This window comes from Hyla sarda, chromosome 1 (genome assembly GCF_029499605.1).
Source record: "Hyla sarda isolate aHylSar1 chromosome 1, aHylSar1.hap1, whole genome shotgun sequence".
Taxonomy (NCBI): domain Eukaryota; kingdom Metazoa; phylum Chordata; class Amphibia; order Anura; family Hylidae; genus Hyla; species Hyla sarda.
Window position 1 is genome coordinate 122,049,103 of NC_079189.1, and position 24,699 is coordinate 122,073,801.

Consider the following 24,699-nt stretch of genomic DNA (forward strand, 5'->3'; position numbering starts at 1 on the left):
GATACTGAAGGCATAGTCATGGGCTCCACGGTTTATTGATTCATGTGGCAAGAAAAAGCTAGCCCCTTTAAAGGGCTATTCCAGGAAAAAGCTTTTTTTTAATATATATATAGGCCCATAGACTGGTTTGAGTGGCATTGGGGCCGCTCTGCCAGTGGGTCGTTTCCCCCCGTGGGCACTGGTGTCGCGGCGGTGGTGGTCGCCGCCCAGTGCTACGCCATTTTATGCTAGGGACGTTAGGGACCCACTCTAAATAGGTGGCCTTGACGTGGCGAGTGGGCTTGTACTTTTTGATCAAAAATGTATACTAACAACCTGTTAGTTTTTGATATTATGCTGAGAAGCAATCAGATCATTATACAAGATTGTAGATGTGTACCATGTCTGTTTTCTACCCAAATTCATAATTCACAAATCTGTTTAAATCTCTGGAGCCAGTTGATATATAAAAAAAAGTATAACTCCTTTAATTCAATCTTACTGAAGGGCCACTGCAGAACAAAGTGTAAAAAAATATTAAAGGGGTACTCTGGTGTTTTTTAAGTCAATTGGTGTCAGAAAGTTAAACAGATTTGTAAATAACTTCAATAAAAAATTTGTAATCCTTCTAGTACATATTAGTGGCTGTATACTACAGAGAAAATTATTTTCTTTTAGAATTTCCTTTCTGTCACAACCACAGTGCTCTCTGCTGACACCTCTGTCCATTTTAGGAACTGTCCAGAGCAGGATAGGTTTGCTATGGGGATTTTCTCCTGCTCTGGACAGTTCCTGATATGGACAGAGGTGTCAGCAGAAGGCACTGTAGTTGTGACAGAAAATAAATCCAAAAAGAAAAGAATTTCCTCTGTGGTATACAGCCACTAATAAGTACTGGAAGGATTTAGATTTTTTTAATAGAAGTATTTTACAAATCTGTTTAACTTTCTGACATCAGTTGATAAAAAATAAAAGAAACGTTTTCCACCAGAGTACCCCTTTAAATGTTAGCTATGATAGAAAACAGTTAAGCACACAGAGCATCATAGTTTGCATCATAAGGGGTGGCAAACCAGTTAGGGTGACCATAATGACACCTGTCCAAAGCCAGATACCACCAACCATCCATAACAAGAAGACTACCTGCCTAACACTAGGCTGTTAGTAGCAGATCCTGTAATTCCCTTAGCTACTGGGGGGGGGGGGGGGTTGGGGGGCTTCAATGGAGAGCGTCAAGAAATATCATGATCAACAGGCAGTGTAAAGTCAAGAAAATTGAACCATATGAAACACTGTGCTTAAACTAATGACCCAAAAGCACAACTCATCTAAGCACAGATAGACTGTAAGAGCAGAAAACCAGTTTCACTGCCATTTCTGTCCAAAGGAGGCAGAAGGGCTCGACTCCAGTAGGCAAAAAGCATAACATTTGCAGGTAAAGAAATGGGGGGGGGGGGGGGGGGGGAGGTGTTCTTTGGATACCCTCTGGTTTTCCTGTGTAGTTTAGAGAGAAGGGTTATCTAAGTATTTGTGTTCAACCAAGTTCAACCCTTCATGGCAGCTATTTACCCTGTGGCTGAATGATACTTTCAGCACAATAATGCTCTATTCCACATGCGTCATATAGTCATGGATAGATGTCCGAAACAGGATGGAAAGTTCCCTGCCTTTTATGGTCTCTGGATCTCAATCCTATCAGGCATTTCTCAGATGAGGTGGAGCAGGCTGTTTAAACATGTCAATACATCATCTAACTTGTAACAACTGGGGAAATGATCTTATCTTGTCCTGAGAAGTAGTTCAACTCCTCATGTAATCTATGCCACTACCAGTTTCTAACATTTTGATGCCAAAGTAGATCTTTCATGCTTCTAAATTTCTCTGATAAATTGGCTATTTTCTGTACATATGGGTATTTTATCTGCTTGCTTTAAAGAAAATCCCCACAGTGCAGTTCAGGTTTTAACTCTTGCCCAACAAATCATCATAACACAATGTTTTCCATCTAATGAAACAGTCACATAAACCTGAGCACTGCTAGATCTGTATTCATTGTAGTTTTTGTTATTAGAAGGGAAATAAAGTGTTAATGCAAGACTGGTTTTCATTTGGGTGCTGCATGGATGATGCACAGTGCAATGTTGAAATCTGGCTTTCTTCCAGTCCTATAAATAAATTGTTTGGAGAATGGAAATTCAGTTTGTGTCAGAGTGAACACAAGTCAGATTACAGTGCTGAGTAATCAATGCTTTTCACCTGATGCAGCAATGCCTTGTGGGGCTTATCAGTTCGAAATTTGCACTGAGAGAGCTGAAAAAGCTCTCAGGAGCCTGTGGAAAAGTATTGACCTGTAAAACATCCCATCTTGCCAGTAAACAAATAAATAAATTAGAATATTGTTAAACAGGCGTACAAAGCCCTGTGTGTGATGAGTGTGGAAACTGCTTCGTCATGATGGGCAATACTAACTGGGGCGAGGGTGTTGATGCGGAAACAGATACAGATACCTGTAAACTGTAAAATATCTGTACAGCTAATACTAGTTTATGTGCTAATTACGGTAACAACAGTTGGAGTCTAAAAGCTGCTATACTGTTTAACAAACCGAACAGAATGACCCATTTTACTTTGGCAGAGAGTTTTAATGGCAGTAACTTTTTTTTACATAATCGTTTCAAAAATAAAATTGGAGCTTTTTTAATGCAGCAATGCTATTACCCTTGTACCTGTGTGGACATCATTTATTGTCTGATCCACTGTTTACTTAAAAACAGAATGTGAGGTCTAGAAACAAACCTAAAGAGTAATAGATTAGGATTGTATGGATTTAAGGCTACAGTTTTCTCTCAGAATCTGCCTCTGGAAGTAGAGTAAACCAAGTGCACTACAGTGGGTTTCTGATTATGGCTTTGTACTAAAGGAGGCACATTACAGTCGTTTGTATGAGCTTTAAAAATGTTAAATAATATACTCATCTTTTTTATCTTACCCTGATCCTCATATCAATTTTTCCCCTCACAAGTTTTTCTTTGTAATTTCATATGATATTCACAGTAACATATTTTAATGAAAGTGGTGCCAGAAGGCATGACTACATTATGTATGGAAAGTTAGCCTTTCTCAATCCACTTAAGGGAGTAGAATTTCATGGAAGGAGGCAGCATGCAGTTATGGGGAGGTGCACAGGAAAAAGTAAAGGGCTTGGCTCATGGCTTATTCTTGTGGATGGCTCATCCTTGGGGATTCTAGGCAGTAGAGGATATCCCCTACCATGACCCACCATGGTGAGAAAAAATGAGAACAGGAGACTCAGGCACATCCACTCAGAGGGTGTTAACATCTCCAGCCTCATGTCAGACAGTTAAGGTGATGGAGTATACTAATACAAGATGTTATTGAAGTGGTGATTTGTTCTTTATCACAGAATCTCTAATGTGGTGTCAGAAACAGGATAACCCTTAATGGGGTATTCCAGGCCAAAACTTTTTCTTATATATCAACTGGCTCCGGAAAGTTGAACAGATTTGTAAATTACTTCTATTAAAAAATCTTAATCCTTCCAATAGTTATTAGCTTCTGAAGTGGAGTTGTTGTTTTCTGTCTAACTGCTCTCTGATGACTCACGTTCCGGGAGCTGTGCATGATGGGAGAATATCCCTATAGGAACTGCACAGCTCCCGGGACATGACATCATCATTGAGCAGTTAGACAGAAAACTTCAGAAGCTAATAACTATTGGAAGGATTAAGATTTTTTAATAGAAGTAATTTACAAATCTGTTTAACTTTCCAGAGCCAGTTGATATATAATATATATATATATATATATATATATATATATAAAAAAGTTTTGCCTGGAATACCCCTTTAAAGCTGCAAGCCGTAAGCCATTGACTAGCAGAAAAGCTACACAAGGGATGTTTCCAATGGGATATCAATGTTAAGCATTATGGATGAGCAAATCGAATCTGATGAATCAGAATTCGTTACAAATTTCATGAAAAATTCGCTTTGCAACAAATCCGAATATCGCCGTGATTCAATCGCATGAATTGCTTCACTAACTCCATTTAGTGTGGTCCAGGCTCCAAGGCATCTAAGATGGCGGCTCCACATGTCAGGACATGGGGCGAGGAACTCTGGGAAGGCGGGAACACTGGTAGGCGGGATGACCCTGAATCACATGAAGCATGCAGCCTATCAGCAGCCAGCCACCCCTGTGATGTCACAGCCCTATATAATCGATAGCCATTTTGTGGCCAGTCGCATCAGCATTCTATTGCAGAGAGAGGGACAGAGAGCAGTGTGTGTTGCACAGAAAATCATTTTTACAGCAACAATTCACCTCCCAGTCACATCAGCGTTCTATTGCAGAGAGAGGGACAGAGAGCAGTGAGTGTTGCACAGAAATGCATTTTTACAGCAGCAATTCACCTCAATGCCAAATCCAGCCTAGAAGCACTGATAAGGAAGCGAGAGAGATTGAGAGAGAAAGTGCAATTTTGGGTGTAGTACACAGGGACTGTGGGCTGCAGCACTGGTGTGTACAACAACTGAAAGACCTACTTATTGTGAAAGGCCAGACAAAAGCACACACCTGCTGCTGTTGTAGACAAAAACTCTTTTAAGTGTAGTGGAGGATAGTGAGTATGATCTATTAGAGGACAGTCAGCAGCTACTGCCCAGCCAAGAAGTGTAGGAGAAATCCGCCACTCCCTCCGCTAGGTGGGCAAGTGGTGATGGTGAGAGTGGCGTGGGAGGTAGTGTTGCGAGCGTTCAGGCTCCTGAAGCAGACACTGTTGAGGAATCTGAGGAGGACATCAGTGACGTGCAGACACAACTCAATGATGATGAAGCCAATCACACTTGGGAGCAGGGTGCAGAAGGGGCTACATCATCAGGAGGAGAGGGTTGCAGGTTGCCTGAGAGGCAGCAGCTGAGCCAGCAAGGTGGTTGCATGGTTGGCAGTCAGCATGGTGGCAGCAAAGGGAAGTCTGGAGCCAAATGCCACTTTCTTTACGGCAGCCTACCTGCCCGGGAGGTAGTGGAACAGAGGTCCCTGGAGTCAACGGCAGTAGCAGTCAGTCAGTGCGGACTGTTGGGTGGAAAATCAGTTACTCTGCGGTGTTGTAGTTTTTCATCAAGTATCCGAAGGATGTTAACATGGTCACATGCAATGTTAGAAAATATCTTTAATCTGCAATTGTGAGAACCTATGGTGGCGCCACCACCTCCAGGCTGTGTTATTCTGTCACCATATGCTGTCACCTCCAGGCTTGGTCATTCTGCCACATTTTGGCCTCCTCATGCTGGTGCCACCTCCAGGCTGTGTCATTGTCCCACCATGTGGTCTCCTCATGCTGCTGGCATATTACATAAAAATGTTTTATGTTAATCTATTTAAAATCTTCAAGTTAAAATTTTAAATATATATTTATTCTTTTCAATTGTGAGGCCCTATGGTCTTATCAGGCTGCTGCCACCTCCAGGCTTGGTCATTCTGCCACTATATGGCCATCTCTTGCTGCCACCAATTCCAGGCTGTGTCATCCTGCCACATTATAGTCTCCTCATTGTAACGCTGAGCGCTCCGGCCCCTGCTCCTGGACCGGAGCGCTCACTGCGTTTGTCCCCGCAGAGTGCCCCGGTCAGATTCACTGACCGGGGACACTCTGTTTCTGTCACCGGCGGGGACACTTACCCGCACCCGCTCCGAGTCTCTCCTCTGCTCCCCGGTCACGTGGTTTCCGGCACGCGCGTCTCTGCACTATAGGGCGCGCGCGCCGGCTGTATAAAAATTTAAAGGGCCAGTGCACCATTGATTGGTGCCTGGCCCAATCCAATAATAGCTGTCCCTATAAATGTATCCTGCCCCTTCCTCCCCTTGCCGGATCTTTGTTGCCTTTGTGCCCAAGAGAAATCGATTACTGTGTACTCCTTGCCTGTTGCCGAACACGTTGCTAACGACTACCGCCTCTGAATCTGTGCTGCCTGCCCTGACCTTTTGTTACGTCTGACTACGCCTCTGCCTGTCCCTTCTGTACAACGCCTGTCTCAGCAGTTAGTGAGGTTGAGCCGCTACAGGAGGACACGACCTGGTAGTTACCGCCGCAGCAAGACCATCCCGTTTTGCGGCGGGCTCTGGTGAAAACCAGTAACTACTTAGAACCGATCCTCCGGTACGGTCCACGCCATTCCCTCACTGACACAGGGGATCCACTTCCAGTACCGCTTCCTGCTAACAGTCCGGATCCTTACACTCATGCTATTGGCACATTAAATAAACGTAAAAATGTTTAATCTATTTTAAATCTTCAATTTAAATTTTACAAACTATCTTTAATCTTTTCTATTGTGAGGCCCTATGGTCTTGTCAGGTTGCTGCCACCTCTAGGCTCTGTCATTGTGCCACCATGTGACTCCTTCTTATATTGGGTTTTGTGGTCATACAGTATTAGTTCAAAGTAAACGCTTCGGGCACCTACGGGCACGCTACGGGGACATTAAACTTGTGAATCTAATCAAAATCCTAAATTTTAAAAAAATCGATGTAATCTATTCAAGACTGAGACACTATGGTCATCAACGTCATATATCACCTTTGGAATTACCACAAGATTCAATGAGCGCTGAGAGGAAGGGGCTGGAACAGGAGGTAGCTCGCCTCGCGGAGGACCGCCAGCTGGATTTTAAGATACAAGTACAAGCTTTTTCACTGCAGCTACTTCTAGCTACTTATGCCCCCACTTATTCAGTGGCACAGAAGCTGAATATACTCCTGTCCAAGTTGCTGGTACTGCAGTCCCTCCCTTTTCAAGTGGACACTCTGAGCATGGGGATGCGCTAAGAGGCAGGCGCTGGGACAGGTGGTAGTTAACCTCGCCGCAGACCGCCAGCTCGATTTTAAGATACAACTAGGAGCTTTTCCATAGTTTACACTGCAGCAATTATACACTATTGGAGCTGGAATTACCGCGGCTGCTGGCACTAGACTTTCCTTCCAATGGGTCCTCAAAAAATAATTTAAAGTTTGCTTATTCCAATTACCAGGCTCTGTCATTGTGCCGTCATGTGATCTTCTCATGGTGCTGGCACATTAACCTTGTGAATCTATTCAACATCTTTTATTAAAATGTTATCTATGTAATCTTTTCAAGACTGAGGCCCCATGGTTGTCGTCATATATTACGTCTGTAATTACCACAAGAATCCAATGAAACAGGTTGGAGCAATAATAATGAACCATAACTGATTAAATGAAACATTCACAGTTCCACACAGAATAAGACAGTCAGGCGGCAGACCGCCTGCTCGATGCTCAGCAGAATGGGTCCGCAAAAAAGGATTTTAAAAACTAAAATAAATTCAAATTAAATTAAATAAAAATTTAATCAGAAAATCTCTTTCATCTCTTTAATTGTGACGCCATATGGTCTCCCTGCTTCCCCATCCAGACGCTGTGCGGCAGTGATTTGCATGTCATACTGAATAACAGTATTATTTCACTAACACAGCACACTTCCTATGAGTGTTACGACAAGGCAAAGTGTTCTATTGGGGCTCTATGTATCCCATGAAAAGCAATTTCAATAGTAATTCGCTGCTAATAAATTCGGTGAATCGGACGAATCTAATTTTTCAAAAGTGTGCTTATCTCTATTAAGCATGTCAAAGTATGATGCAATGAACATCACCTTAGTGAACTAGATGAAAATGCTATGACTAGCAGCACACCTATATGTGATTCTAGATAAAGATCAAGAAGACATGGCTGTGTGTCTGGTGGATGGAGATCCCTAGAAGATAGTTCTGGTCCTGTCCCCAGAACAGTAGTCTACAATTGACAGCACTATTATTCACCTTAGTAGATTTTTCATTCTCATAGCAACCAATGACAGCTCAGCTTTTATTTCCCAAAATGCTCTGTTAAAATGAAGGCTGAGCTCTGATTGGTTGCTATGGGCAAATAAGATTGTTTTTTTTCTCAGACAGTGTTGATAAATCTTCTTCAGTGTATACTGATGACACACCATAGAAACATAGAATGTGTCGGCAGATGAGAACCATTTGACCCATCTAGTCTGCCCAATAATCTGAATCCTACCAATAGTCCCTGGACCTTTCTTATATGAAGGATAGCCTTTTGCCTATCCCATGCATATTTAAACTCCTTCACTGTATTTGTGGCTACCACTTCTGCAGGGAGACTATTCTGTGCATCCACTACTCTACCAGTAAAGAAATACTTCCTGATATTACTTTTAAACCTTTGTCCCTCTAATATAAAGCTATGTCCTCTTATGGTAGTTTTTAAATAAACTCTCCTCCTCTACCGTGTTGATTCCCTTTATGTATTTAAAAGTTTCTATCATATCCCCTCTGTCTCTTCTTTCTTCCAAGCTATACATGTTAAGGTCCTTTAACCTTTCCTGGAAAGTTTTATACTGCAATCCATGTACTAGTTTAGTAGTTCTTCTCTGAACTCTCTCTAGAGTCTCCAGTACTGCGCACAATACTCCAAGTGAGGTCTCACCAGTGTTCTGTACAGCAGCATGAGCACTTACCTCTTTCTACTGCTTATACCTCTCCCTATACATGCAAGCATTCTGCTAGGATTTCCTGACCACTGCAAGATATGTAGTATATGCAGCATAGGGCTATACTATTCACCGGTATTTCATGGAATTTCAGTTCCTCTGACACTGGCTATATAAGAATGACCAATAAAGCTTCAATGCATTCAAAAAGTCAGACCCTTCTATTTCTTTTGATAATCTTTGAGATGTTTCTACACCTAGATTGGAGTAACCTGTGGTGAATTTTGTTGTTTGGTTGAGGTTTTGAAAGACACAGCAATATCTTTATATAATCTCACAGATGACAAAGAACATCAGAGCAAAGCAAATCCATGAGAGAGAAAGCACTGTCTATAGAGCTCAGAGACAGGATTGGTACAGATCTAGAGAAGGATACAGAAAATGTTTTGCTGAACTGTCCCAAATAGCACAGTTACCTCCATAATCCCTAAATAGAGCAAGTTTGGAACAACCAGGAGTCTCGGAAGAAGGACCTTCATAAGAGAGGGGACTAAGAACCCAATGGTCACTCTGGCTGGGCTCCAAAGATCCTGATTGCAAGAGAAGAGATACTTCCAGAACTTTGCATCACTGCAGCCATCGACCAATCTGGGCTTTATAGGAGAGCGTCCAGTCAGTAAAAGACACATGAAAGTCCACCTGAAGATTGCGCAAAAACACTTAAGGATTCTCAGACTGTGAGAAACAAGATTCTATGGTCTGATAAACCAAGTTTGGACTTTTTGGCCTCAAGCATTCTGTCTTTAGGGAACCTTGCACCTGCTTATTGCCTTTCCAATAAATCCCTTTAGTGAAGTATGGTGGTAGATGCTCATGTTGTGGATGTACTTGGATGTTAGGATGGAGAGACTGAACAGAGGAAAGTACATAGAAATTCTTAATGACAACTTGATCTAGAGTGCTCTGGTCCTCAGAATTGCCTTCCAATAAGACAATGACCCAAATAGTCCCCTTCCAATAAGACAATGACTCTGAGCACGGAGCCAAGACTAAACAGGGCAGCAAATCCCCAACTCCAGATATATAAACCTCGTGGCATCAAGCCCAAGAAGACTGGAGGCTGCCAAATGGACTTCAACTAAGTAGTAAGTAAAGGGTCTGAATGCTTATGTCAATGAAATATTTTATTTTTTTCCTTTTCACTACAATATCAAATATTTCTAAAATTCTGTTTCCACTGTGTCATTGTGTGGTACTAAGTGAAAAATTATGGGTAACAACTTTTTATTTTAGTGCAAGGCTGTCACATAACAATATGTTATAAAGTAAAAGGGTCTTAAGACTTTTCTGAATGCATTGGTTTGGCTGTTTGTTACTCTGTTCCTAAATCGAGAATGAATGTTATACCATTAGAAATGAGGTAATCTGACAAGATTACATTGTTGGAGCCACTCTGACATCAACTCTTACAATATGCCAGTAGCCTAGTAGCTATGTTGAAGAGCAGGGACTCCTGTCAAAGAAAGGCGTCCCTGCTTCTGTTTTGCGACAGCTTGACTTTATGGGCCCGGAGAACTGAACTTAAAGGGGTACTCCAGCGGAATTTTTTTTTTTTAAAACAGAAAACCATTGACCAGAACCAGCAAACCAAGGACTGCAGGCCACAAGCGGTGTCCAATCCAACTCAAGAACCAGGTGAGTAACCACACGTGCATCATCAGTGGCATCATTCTGCAATCTCTGAAGTCTGTGGAACTACAATACCCAACATATTCTGACAGCTGCAAGTTGTGATAGCATGCTGAGAGTGAAGTACAGCCCCGGGTACTTTATATTTAAACTCAAACTACATACTGTATGTACACTGAGAGGATAGGCATGATGTGTATTCCTCCCCACTCAGTGTACAGGTGCAGGAACTCCTATCTTTTGACAGAAGTCTCTGCTCCTATACAACTCTGAATCGGCCACTAAATCTGAATTGAATTGGACAGCCAATGTGAATCAATCTTCATGAAGTAATTTTCAGGAGATTTATTCTTCTCTAGCTGTGAACTAGGAAGAACAAATCTAAAAGAAACTAAGTTGGGGTTAATAAGATTAAAAAGATACTTTCTTCACTGTATATATTGTTCACTTGCTGGAATATTGCTGGAATATTGTTCACTACTCAAACCGAATACATTTTTCATCAAAACCGAATATTTCCCACAGTGTTAGGTGTTCAATTTGAGGGGACAATACCAGTGTATACATGAGTTGTAGAGAGGTAAATTCCATTCTGTTTTACTTACTCTTGCAAGGCTTGTCCCTGTTGGAACTTTGTAAGGCACATACTTCCTGTAGATATGGCCCACTCTGGAACAAGGCACATCGAACATTTCCCCACCACACATCCATACCTAAAAGTAAAAATAAAGTGTATCAGTATCTTTACATCTAGAGAAAGAAAGGAAGGCGCCTCATGTGCGGGATCAGTAGATCTTGCAGGTGGGGGTAGGGGACGGTGATTCCCAAGCCGCTTACCGAAGTTGTTTGTGCGCCCACACACAACAAGGTTAAGAGCAGAAGAGATATGGAAGAAGGTCCACTGCAGCCCTCCTGGGTAAGAGTAGAATCAAAAGCGAATGACCAGGGAGTCAGGAGTTTGTCTGGCGCAGAGAGGAACCATCAGACAGCCAAGTAAAATCAATGGATTTATTAGATGCAACGCGTTTCGCTGCGCATGCGCAGCTTCATCAGGCATTCATTTGATGCCTGATGAAGCTGCGCATGCGCAGCGAAATGCGTTGCATCTAATAAATCCATTGATTTTACTTGGCTGTCTGATGGTTCCTCTCTGCGCCAGACAAACTCCTGACTCCCTGGTCATTCGCTTTTCAGTATCTTTACATGACATTTGCCATTCCAATTTTCTAACTCAAGTCCTTTCTCACACTACACAAAAATGAGTGATAATTGATTTAGCTTCTAGTAATGTCTTTTAAAACTACCGAATTCTATGTCATTCATAATATTGACAAAGAAATGTAGGACAAAGACATATCATTTTCTAGGCCTCTTATATGCACATAAAAACTCAGGTTCCAGTGGGACTGATGTCACTTGTAAGCAGCTCAGTCTGTGCATGTTGATATCACTAGCTTAACTGAAGATCATGTTCTCAGAGAGACTTTTAAGCTCCCCAGTTCCCCCACAGGCTTCAGCTCTGTTTGTAAACTCTTTCTATCCAATAACAGTGCCCATGGCAAGGCACCAGCATGAGAAGAAGAAGCCTCAGCCAAAGAAAGCAACGTGGGATTATTACATACATTATTTTAAAGAAAAGTTGAAAATTATTATACTTTTTAAAACAATTAATAACATTTAATGAAAACTAAAGGATACAGTCTGTATGGAGTACCTGTATTTTTCACCCTATAGGACGCACCGGCATATAAGACGCACCCAATTTATAGGTGCAAAATCTAAAAAATAAAGATTTTGAACCCAATAGTGGTCTTCAAACTGCGGACCTCCAGATGTTGCAAAACTACAACTCCCAGCATGCCCGGACAGCCGTTGGCTGTCCGGGCATGCTGGGAGTTGTAGTTTTGCAACATCTGGAGGTCCGCAGGTTGAAGACCACTGGATAGGAGGTAATACTCACGTGTCCCCGCCGCTCCGGACCCGTCACCGCTGCCCTGGATGTCGCTCCATCGCTGTCGCCGTGTCCCCGTCGCTCCGGAACGTCTCTGCTGCCGGCCGGGTATCCTAGCTCTCTGTCGCCGCCATCACGTCGTTACGCACGCTGAAGCACGTACGCGACGACGTGATGACGAGGAAGGAGAGCCATACAGGGGATCCCTGAACGGAGAAGACACCGAGGAGGCAGGTAAGGTCCCTCACGGTGTCCTGTAAGCACTGACCCGGCTATTCAGTCGGGCTGTTCGGGACCACCGCGGTGAAATCGCGGCGGTCCCGAACAGCCCGACTGAACAGCCGGGTTAGTGTCACTTTCCCTTCAGACGCGGCGGTCAGCTTTGATCGCCGCGTCTGAAGGGTTAATACAGGGCATTACCATGATCGGTGATGTCCTGTATTAGCCGCGGGTCCCGGCCGTTGATGGCCGCAGGGACCGCCGTGATAGGGCTGTATTCGCCGTATAAGACGCACCGACTTTTCCCCCCCAGTTTTGGGGAAGAAAAAGTGCGTCTTATACGGCGAAAAATACGGTGAGTCCCAATCCCTAAAAAACACTGATCTTGAGACCATGATATCCTAGAACATTTTTAGTCCATTTTGAATCACTCAGCACAAATTCAGTCCTTGGTGCAGTTTTAGGATGACATCAATTTCCATAATAATGTGGTAAGTTTGTGGAAAAACTATGATGCTCTAAATTCAGAAGAACTTAATAGTAAAAAAAAAAAGGGTGGTAAAAAAAAGTCCTAGTATGGCTATTTTATTGGTGTGTTATGACCCCCAATATGGGAAAAATACTGTACGTGAACATAGCCAAAGAGAGATTTTTGAAGGAAAGTGCATCAGAATTCTGACTCTTTTTGCCCAATATCCCTGGTGTACATGCTGTGCTCCAGAATTTTCAAATGGAGCATGACATGAGGCAGGCAAATGTATTTATAGTGTGCATTAGAGATGAACGAATTGAAGCTGACGAACCCGAATTTGTTACGAATTTCATGAAATATTCGCCGCGATTCTATTGTGCGGATCGCTTCATTAAAGGGGTACTCCGGTGAAAAACTTTTTTTTTTAAATCAACTGGTGCCAGAAAGTTAAACAGATTTGTAAATTACTTCTATTAAAAAATCTTAATCCTTCCTGTACTTATTAGCTGCTGCTGTCTTCTGACATCATGAGCACGGTGCTCTCTGCTGACATCTCTGTCCATTTTAGGAACTGTCCAGAATGAAAGGAAATTCCCATAGCAAACATATGCTGTTCTGGACAGTTCCTAAAATGGACAGAGATGTCAGCAGAGAGCACTGTGCTCATGATGTCAGCAGACAGCTCTGTGTTTAAAAAAGAAAAGAATTTCCGCTGTAGTATTAAGCAGCTAATAAGTACAGGAAGGATTAAGATTTTTTAATAAAAGTAATTTACAAATATGTTTAACTTTCTGGCACCAGTTGATTTAAAAAAAAAAATAAAGATTTTCATCGGAGTACCCCTTTAAACTCCATTTATTGCGGTCCAGGCTCCAGGGCATTTAAAATGGTGGATCCACATGTCAGTACATGGGGCAACGAATGCTGGGAAGACGGGAAGGGAAGTAGGCAGAATGACCCTGAATCACATGCACATGCTGCAGCCAGTCACCCCTGTGCTGTCACAGCCCTATATATTCGGCAGCCATTTTGCGGCTCGTCATTTAATTCATTACACTGCACACAGATAGGACGGACATCGCTGTGTGTGTTACACAGAAAAGCTCATTCCAGCACCGTTTCCCATCCCAGTCACATCAGTGTTCTGGTGGACAGAGAGCAGTGTTTTTTTCACTGACAAAGATTTTTACTGCAGCCATTAACCTTCCAGTCACTTTCTACAGCATTGTATTACAGAGAAGAGCAGATAGCTGTGTGTTGCCTCATACATTTAATCAAGCTGCCTCAACTTCATAAACCTTAGCAGAGGAGGCAGGAATAATCAAATCATTTGCTGGTTATACTAGTCTGTAGATGGTATAATACAAAGCAGTCCATTCCTAATAGTCTTTGACAGAGTGCAATTTTGTGTTTAGTACACAGCTTTTTTGTGCTACAGCACTGTTGTGTACTGCTGGTGTTGTGCAAAAAGACATTGGGGGGTATTTATCAATTTTGCCTGTTGAAAGTTTCTTTTTACCCTTTTTTTTCACTTTGGTTTTCATGGGCATGCACCAAATTTATCATTTGGTGCAAGTTGTTAGTAATTTTGGCTCAAATGTTGAAATCAGCTGTTCACAGCGCCTTTTACACAAAATTTACCACCACAGAGGACAGCGTATTTTACCCTGTAGAGCAGCCATTCCGGAGTCCCTCTTTCAGTATATCAGCAAGAGACATGAGTTATTTTCTTTTTTGGGGTTTATAGCCACCATGTGAAATGGATTTTATTTTTAACTTGAGTATTATTTATTTATTTTTTGTTACTTTAGTGCTTTAACTTTCCTGAACCTGTGTGGCCATGTTCAATGCTGGCTCAACGGAGGGTGAAGGTTCCTCAGAGACAACTATGTCACAGGATAGTATTGCACAGTCCCGGAGGCATCGCTACTTTCACAAAAATGTTTTTTTAATGTATTTTGACGCCTTTACATTTTCTGATATTGCTATGTGTGTTTTCCATGTGCAAAAAGACACTGCGCCAAAGTGTTGCGCCAAAGTTATGGGAAAAAAAAAACACATAAATCCTTTGATAAATACCCCCCCCCCCATTTTTTTAAGCTTACCGTACCGCATTTTTCTGCCCTCATAAGTGCATACTACATACCTACATCTAAGTAGTGTACTATTTTGGGCCTGTTAATCTGTCAAGGTCCTACATACTGTGAAAGGACAGCCAAAAGTAATCACAGGCTGGTGTATTACTCCAATATGTTTACTAAGCGTACTGAAGCGCATTTTTCTGCCCTCATAAGTGCATACCACATACCTACATCTAAGTAGTGTACTATTTTAAACCTGTTAATCCGTCAAGGGCCTAGATACTGTCAAAGTCCAGGCAAAAGTACTCACCAGCTGGTGTTTTACTAAAATACGTTTTTTTAAGCATACTGTACAGCATTTTTCTGCCCTCATGAGTGCATACCACATACCTACATCTAAGTAGTACTATTTTGTGCCTGTTAATCTGTCAAGGGCCTACATACTAAGAAAGGACATCAAAAAGTAATTACTGGCTATTGTTTTACGCCCCCAAAAAATTTAAGCGTACAGTAGCAAATTTTTCTGCCCTCATAAGTGCATACCACATACCTACATCTACGTTGTGTACTACTTTGTACCTGTTAATCTGTCAAGGGCCCAGATACTGTGTAAGTCCAGGGAAAAGTATTCACCGGCTGGTGTTTTACTAAAATAAGTTTTTTAAAGCGTACTGTACTGCATTTTCCTGCCCTCATAAGTGCATACCACATACGTACATCTAAGTGGTAAACTATTTTGTGCCTGTTAATCTGTCAAGGGCCTACATACTGTTAAAGGACAGCCAAAAGTAATTACCGGCTGGTGTTTTACTGCAATACGTTTATTAAGCGTACTGTAGCGCATTTTTCTGCCCTCATAAGAGCATAACAAATACCTAGCTCTTAGTAGTGTACTATTTTAAACCTTTTACAGGCAAAAGTGGTGTTTTTACTCAGGTACTTTTTTAAGTGTGCTGTAGCGCATTTTTCTGCCCTCATAAATGCCCGCATAATTGCCAGGATTCAGGGTCCTGAGGAGGACATCAGTGATGCGCAGACACTTGATGATGATGAAGACAATCGCAATTTGGAGTCGGGTACAGAAGGGGCTTCATCATCATCAGGAAAAGAGAGTTGCAGGTTGCCCGTGAGGCAGCAGCTGAGCCAGCAAGGTGGTAGCATGGTTGGCAGAAGTGGAAATTCTGGAGCCAAATGTGCCCGGAGGAGACCACCTGCTTTGTGGCAGCCTACCTTCCCCGGAGGCAGAGAAACAGAGGAGACAGCGGGAGTAGCAGTCAATTAGTGCAGACTGCGGGAAGGAAAATCAGCTACTCGGCGGTGTGGCAGTTTTTCATCAAGCATCCTGAGGAGGTTCACATAGCCACATGCAAGATATGTCGGCAGAAGGTGAAGGGTCCCAAAGTTGGCACCACAGCCCTGTATCAACATATGCTTCTCCACGATATAGCGGCCTGGGAGAACTGTGACTCCGATGTAGTGGTCCAGCCTGCTGCATCATCCAGTGGCACGCAGCCAGCCAAGGCTCCACCACCTCAGCCAAAAGGAGCTGTGTGTCATACCCTCCTGTCGCTCCAGATGCTCCTGCTCCTCCTACTTTTAGTCAGCCATTCTGCCAACAATTCATTGGCAAAACCATGTCCAAGAGACAACAGTATGCGCTCACTCATCTAATGGCGCAGAAGCTGAATGTTCTCCGGTCCAGGTTGCTGGTGCTGCAGTCCCTCCCTTTTCAAGTGGTGGACTCTGCACCTTTCAGAGAACTGATGGCTTGTGCCAAGCTGAGGTGGAGAGTGCCAAGCTGTACTTTCTTACCGAAGAAGGCAGTACCAGCCCTGCACAATTTTGTAGAAGAGAAGGTGGGCCAGTCCTTGAACCTGTCGGTTTGTTCAAAAGTGCACGGCAGCGCCGATGTCTGGAGCTGTAACTTTGGTCAGGAACAATACATGTCCTTTACGGCTCACTGGGTGATTGTGGTTCCTGCACAGCCACAGCACCAACTTGAATAGGTCACACCGCTTCCTCCTCCACGCTCTCAGGCCATTTGTCCTGTGACAGTGTGTGACTCCCCCTCCTCATCCTCCACCGTGTCCTCAGCCTCCACTGCCCAGACAAGTCTCAGTGGCCCTTCAGCATACCATGTGTGCAGGGCATGACAGTGTCATACTGTTCTTCATATTGTTTGCCTTGGCGAAAATAGTCACACAGGGAGGAACTGCTAAAGGTAATTCGTAATGAAATCTGAGCATGGCTTACTCCACGAAAACTGGAAATGGGAACCATGGTGACTAACAATGGAAAGAACATCTTGTCTGTGCAGAAACTGGGAAGGCTGAGCCATGCGCCCTGCATGGCACATGTGTTCAATCTGGTTGTGAAGCAGATCCTGAAGTGTTCCCCTCCCATTTGCAAGACATCCTAGCAATGGGAAGGAAACTTTGCATGCATTTCAGCCACTCGTACACCGCAAAGCTCACCCTTCTTTAGCTGCAGCGTCAGAAAGGTATCCCCCAACATAGTCTGATGTGTGAATTCCATCCTCCATATGTTGGACCGAACAGAGAAAAGCCATCACCAATTTCTTTAATCCAAGCGAATAGGGTACTCCCCTGTGCAACTTTAATGTGAATCAGTGGCAGCTCATACGTGACACCTGCCATTTGCTCAGGACCTTTGAAGAAGCCACATTATTAGTAAGTCGCCAGGATTGCGGGATGAAGTACGTCATTCTACTGCTTCATTTCTTACAACACATGTTGGAAACGATGGCTGGTCAGGGCACTGTAGACGTGGCGCATACATCTCACGGCCACATGAGCACTGTGGGGGTTGAACTGGGGGAGGAGGAGGGGGAGGGGCAGAGTGGAGCACAGTTTAGGTTTCATGAAATGGGCGGTGTTTCTAGTTATCTGACAGGAGAGGGAGGAGCATGATCAACTAGAGGAGCTGGAGGGTTTTGAGAAAGGCGAGACAGAGGACCCAGACACACCATGGCAGTATGCAGTGGAGATGGAGGCAGGGAGTCCCCCCGAGTCACGTGCATAAATAGCACAATGCATGCTCACTTTCTTGCATAGAGACAGCCGAATTGTCACCATTTGGAAGCGGGATGACTTCTGAGAGGGAGGACAAAGTGACCTACTACAGAGGCATCCTATGTAGTCAGTTGGCTGATGCCCCCTGCACTCACCTTCCTTTGCCATGGCTGCTGGGGAGGGGTGGGGTGGCAGTAGCAGTACCAGCTACAGCCTGAGTCTACAGTCGCTGATGAGTAGCTTTCTTCACCCGCATAGTGAAGAAACTTCACGCTGTGTCATTCAACCACTATATGGTCTTCTTATGCTGCCACCACCTCCACGCTGTGTCATTTAGCCACTATATGGTCTATTCATGCTGCCAACTCCTCCATGCTCCGTCATTTAGCCACTATATGGTCTCCTCATGCTGAAAACACCTCCTCGCTGTGTCATTCAGTCACTATGTGGTCTCCTCATGCTTCAGCCACCTCCAGGCTGTGCCATTCAGACACTATATGGTCTCCTCATGCTTCAGCTACCTCCAGACTGTGCCATTCAGACACTATATGGTCTCCTTATGCTTTAACCAAATCCAGGCTGTGCCATGCAGACACTATATGGTCACCCAATGCTACCACAAATTCCAGGCAGTCATTCAGCCACTATATGGTCTCCTCATACTGAGATATTATATATATATATATTATATATATATATATATATATATATATATATATATATATATATATATATATATATATATATATATATATATGATTTTGTCCTTTGGACCCACATGCCGGGACCCGGGACACTAAAACTTGGGGGTTAAAATTTCAATTTCAAAATCCTCAATTTCAAGTTCAAAATCTTACATTTCTATTTAAAAATCTAAAATTTAAATGGTCTTCTCATGCTTCAGCCATCTCCAGGCTGTGCCATTCAGACACTATATGGTCTCCTCATTCTTCAGTCAACTTCAGGCTGTGTCATTCAGCCACTCCTCATACTGATGCCACCTCCAGGCTCTGTCATTGTGCTGCCATGTGACATGTGACATTTGGTTCATTGCCATGTGACATGTTACATTTGGTCCTTTGTATCCACACGCCAGGGCCCGGGACACTAAAACTTGGGAGTTAAAATTTAAATTTCAAAATCCTCAATTTAAATTTCAAAATCTTAAATTTCAATGTTCTCCTCATACTTCTGCCAATTCCAGGCTGGGCCATTCAGACACTATTTGGTCTCCTCATGCTTCAGTCAACTCCAGGCTGTGTCATTCAGACACTATATGGTCTCCTCATGCTTCAGCCACCTCCAGGCTGTGTCATTCAGCCAACATATGGTTTACTGATGCTGTTGAGCCTGGGCCTAAAATTTTTTATGGCAGCAGTTGCTTAAATCTTCAATTTAAATTTCAAAATTCATCTTTTAATCTTAGGGATTGTGAAACCCTAGCGTCTACTCATGCTGCTGCCAGATCCAGACTGTGTCATTCAGCAACTATATGGTCTCCTCATGCTTCAGCCACATCCAAGCTGTGTCATTCAGCAACTATATGGTCTCCTCATACTGATGCCACCTCCAGGCTCCGTCGTTGTGCAGCTCTGCGGCAGTGATTCTAAAAGCGATGCCTGTAATCTGCATATCATAGTGAATAACAGTATTATTTCACTACTCCAGCACACTCCATATGCGTGTTAGAACAAATCAAAGTGTTATACACCCCTATTGAGGCTCTCTGTGGTCCAGAAATAGCCGTATTTAATATAGATTCGATTCGTATCGAACCAAATTTTTTAGAAAAATTCAGCGAATCGACCTAATCGAGTTTTTCGGAAGTTCACTCATCTCTAGTGACAACAATTATTTACCCCGGAATGGGTTAGGGTCAATTGAACATAACACCATTGACCCAGGGACAAAACCCTGGGTCACTAATACCCTTCTTAATCCCACCCCCTAAAACTTAACTTTTATTAAAGTAACAGTAATAATAGTAATGTGGTGATCAATTGAATTAAAATTGACCTCCTTGTGTGTATATAGCTGTATAATTTGTGAACTATGAGCTAGTTGCTTCCTAGTAGTTAGTCACAGCCAGTGATATGCAGTATCACTGGTTAATGAGACACAAAGGAGGTTTTGATAAAAACTGGATATGCCCCCTCTACATGTTTCGTTGCAACAGCAACGTCTTCAGGAGGATGCCCATTTCCCTCCTGAAGATGTTGCTGTTGCAACGAAACATGTAGAGGGGGCATATCCAGTTTTTATCAAAACCTCCTTTGTGTCTCATTAACCAGTGATACCGCAGATCACTGGCTGTGACTAACTACTAGGAAGCAACTAGCTCATAGTTCACAAATTATACAGCTATATACACACAAGGAGGTCAATTTTAATTCAGTTGATCACCACATTACTATTATTACTGTTACTTTAATAAAAGTTAAGTTTCAGGGGGTGGGATTAAGAAGGGTATTAGTGACCCAAGCTCATCTCTAGTGTGCACCATACCTTTTGCACAAAATGTTGGTCTAAAGTAAGTTAACTAATAGTGTCCATCACTATGATACATTTGGTATATGTGCCTGGTGTAGTTTTAAAATGTTTAGATTTAATAAGGTAAACCTATGTTCCCTATACCTCTTCAGTGATACAGTGGGGATCAAAAGTTTGGGCACCCCAGGTAAAAATTTGTATTAATGTGCATAAAGAAGCCAAGGAAAGATGGAAAAATCTCCAAAAGGCATCAAATTACAGATTAGACATTCTTATAATATGTCAAAAAAAGGTTTGATTTTATTTCCATCATTTACACTTTCAAAAAAACAGAAAACAAAAAAATTGGAGTCTGCAAAAGTTTGGGCACCCTGCAGAGTTAATATCTTGTACTGCCCCCTTTGGCAAGTATCAAAGCTTGTAAACGCTTTTTGTAGCCAGAGAAGAGTCTTTCAATTCTTGTTTGAGGTATCTTTGCCCATTCTTCCTTACAAAAGTCTTCCAGTTCTTTGAGATTTCTGGGCTGTCTGTCACGCACTGCTCTTTTATGGTCTATCCATAGCTTTTCAATTATGTTGAGGTCAGGAGATTGTGAAGGCCATGGCAAAACCTTCAGTTTATGCCTCTTGATGTAATCCCCCGTGGATTTCGAGGTGTGTTTAGGATCATTATCCATTTGTAGAAGCCATCCTCTCTTTAACTTCAGCTTTTTCACAGATGGCATCAAGTTAGCATCCAAAATTTTCTGAAATTTTATTGAATCAATTTTTCCTTCTACTCGTGAGATATTCCTTGTGCCACTGGCTGCAATACAACCCCAAAGCATGATTGATCCACCCCCATGCTAAACAGTTGGACAGAGGTTATTTTAATTAAATTCTGTTCCCCCTTAGAATTGTGCACTAGAAAAATGTTCGTTTTGTTTGTTTTTTTTGTTTTGGAAAAAAATTTCGTTCGGTAATATTTTCGGTTTTGATTTTTCGGATACATTCGGTATTCGGGGGATCGGTTTAATTTTTCAGATACATTCGGTATTCGGGTACATTCGGTAAATCTTTTTATTCTTTTTTGGACTTTAGCAATCTTAAAAAAATTATGGAGATACCTTTTTTATAAAAAATTCATAGTGTACCATAAAAAATAATAAAAAAGATACAGTAGTGATGGAAAAAATTGTATCTAACGAAATGTATCTTTTTTTATTATGAAATGTTTATTAATTTTTAAACAGGGATCAATTTATGTGAGCGGGTAAAGCACTAAACATGTAGCCGACAATAATAAAAATGTATTGTGTGCGTGTTTTTCAAATAGGAATATGTGTATATATACGGCCGTGCAGTGTACCATAGGAGAGCGGCCGTCGCATCCATACATTATACAGGAGCATCACAGCGGGTGTCAAGAGTGATACCCGCAGCGATCTTTCCTTTACTACAAGTACTACTACTCCCAACATGGAGTACACTCTGCTCCATGCTGGCTGCTGTAGCACCTGCATTAATAGACAGATCGCAGCAGATGTCAGAAGTTACACTCGCTGCGATATGTCTATTAATGCAGGTACTACAGCTCCCAGCATGGAGCAGAGTGTGCTCCATGTTGGGAGTATTAGTACCTGCAGTAAGGGACAGATCCCAGCGGATGTCACTCCTCCTTACACCCGCTGCGATCGTCCTTATGTGAATGTCGGGATCAGCTGTTCTCAGGGCTACAGAGCCGGGAGAACAGCTGATGCTGAGCCGTAGGTATACATCATATATCTACTGCCCAGCAAGAACTTACAGTGAGCATGCAATGTGTATACAGTATACACATTGCTGGCTCACTTAACCCCTTGCTGAGCTGTGCGCTATGCGCAAGCCCAGCAAGGAAAGAGTTAACTTACACTGCTGGACAGTGTAGGTTAACCCTTTGGGCGGTATACACTATATACAGCTATCTATAGATAGCTGTATATAGTGTATACAGAAGACGAAGTCCGCTTACTTCCCTCGAGTACCGGGCAGGTCTGTGTAGCCCCACCCCCTAGCGATAATGTCATTAGGGTGCGGAGCTACGGAAGGGAACAAGGCTAGTTAATCTGAAGCTCTGCTCACATGGTCCGTTTTGTATAATGTGAACAGACCCTTCTGCCAGTGTCTACCCAGACAGGGAGACTCCAGCTGTTGCTAAACTACAACTCCCAGCATGCTGGGAGTTGTAGTTTTGCACCAATTGGTGGCTCCCTGTTTCGGTAGACATTGCATCATGGGTGCTCTCCCCAGCGGACAGCGCCAAAAATGTCATAACCAATTTTTTGTGTTTTTTTTCTTCTCGTTTCAGATCCATGTATGCAGAGGATTACTGCGGATTCGATGGATTACGGCGGATTATTATTTTTTCCTTTTAATAAAATGGTTAACGATTGCTGTGGGGGAGTGTTTTTTTAAACAAGAAATAATTTTTCCTATGTGTTGTGTTTTTTTTTATTGAATTTTCAGGGTTAGTAGTGCAAGCCGGTCTTATTGACTGAATCCATTACTAAGACAGGGCTTAGTGCTAGCCCCAAAAACAGCTAGCGCTAACCCCAATTATTACCCCGGTACCCAACGCCACAGGGGTGCCAGGAAGAGCCGGTACCAACAGGCCCGGAGAGTCAAAAATGGCGCTCCTGGGCCTAGGCGGTAACAGGCTGGCATTATTTAGGCTGGGGAGGGCCAGTAACAATGGTTCTCGCCCACCCTGGTAACGTCAGGCTGTTGCTGTTTGGTTGGTATTGTGCTGAGAATGAAAATACGGGGAACCCTATACGTTTTTTTATTTTATTTATTTAAATAAATTTAAAAAAAACGCATAGGGTTCCCCGTATTTTCATTCTCAGCACAATACCAACCAAACAGCAACAGCCTGACGTTACCAGTGTGGGCGAGGACCATTGTTACTGGCCCTCCCCAGCCTAAATAACGCCAGCCTGTTACCGCCTAGGCCCAGGAGCGCCATTTTTGACGCCCTGGGGATGTTGGTATCGGCTCTTCCCGGCACCCCTGTGGTGGTGGGTACCGGGGTAATAATTGGGGTTAGCGCTAGCTGTTTTTGGGGCTAGCACTAAGCCCTGGCTTAGTAATGGATTCAGTCAATAAGACCAGCTTCCACTACTAATCCAGAAAATTCAATAAAAAAAAAAAAACACAACACATTGGAAAAAAATTTTTATTTTAAAAAAACACTCCCCCACAGCCCTCGTTAACCATTTTATTAAAAGAGAAAAAAATAATCCGCCGTAATCCATCGATCCGCAGTAATCCTCTGCATACATCTGAAATGAGATCTGAAATGAGAAAAAAAAATGGTTATGACATTTTTGGCGCTGTCCGCTGGGGAGAGCACCCATGATGCAATGTCTACCCAAACAGGGAGCCACCAATTGGTGCAAAACTACAACTCCCAGCATGCCCAGACAGCCTTTGGATGTCTGGGCATGCTGGGAGTTGTAGTTTAGCAACAGCTGGAGTCTCCCTGTCTGGGTAGACACTGCCAGAAGGGTCTGTTCACATTATACAAAACGGACAATGTGAACAGAGCTTCAGATTAACTAGCCTTGTTCCCTTCTGTAGCTCTGCCCCTAATGCCATCATCACTAGGGGCGGAGCTACACGGACCTGCCCGGTACTCGAGGGAAGTAAGCGGACTTCTTCTTCTGTATACACTATATACAGCTATCTATAGATAGCTGTATATAGTGTATACCGCCCAAAGGGTTAACCTACACTGTCCAGCAGTGTAAGTTAACTCTTTCCTTGCTGGGCTTGCGCATAGCGCACAGTTCAGCAAGGGGTTAAGTGAGCCAGCAAAGTGTATACTGTATACACATTGCAGGCTCACTGTAAGTTCTTGCTGGGCAGTAGATATATGATGTATACCTACGGCTCAGCGTCAGCTGTTCTCCCGACTCTGTAGCCTTGAGAACAGCTGATCCCGACATTCACATAAGGACAATTGCAGCGGGTGTCAGAAGGAGTGAGATCAACTGGGATCTGTCCCTTACTGCAGGTACTAATACTCCCAACATGGAGTACACTCTGCTGCATGCTGGGAGCTGTAGTACCTGCATTAATAGACATATCGCAGTGAGTGTAACTTCTGATACCCGCTGCGATCTGTCTATTAATGCAGGTACTACAGCTCCCAGCATGGAGCAGAGTGTACTCCATGTTGGGAGTAGTAGTACTTGTAGTAAAGGAAAGATCACTGCGGGTATCACTCCTGAC

The 24,699-nt window shown here is 43.0% G+C and overlaps 1 protein-coding gene across 1 annotated transcript in view; it reads right to left on the reverse strand.

Moving 5' to 3' along the window:
- GALNTL6 (polypeptide N-acetylgalactosaminyltransferase like 6) overlaps positions 1-24,699 on the reverse strand; it is a 410,819-nt gene that overhangs the window by 116,322 nt on the left and 269,798 nt on the right. The window contains exon 5 of the mRNA XM_056554430.1: positions 10,810-10,917. Coding sequence (XP_056410405.1) covers positions 10,810-10,917 — 108 coding nt within the window. The remainder of the gene's footprint in view (positions 1-10,809; positions 10,918-24,699) is intronic.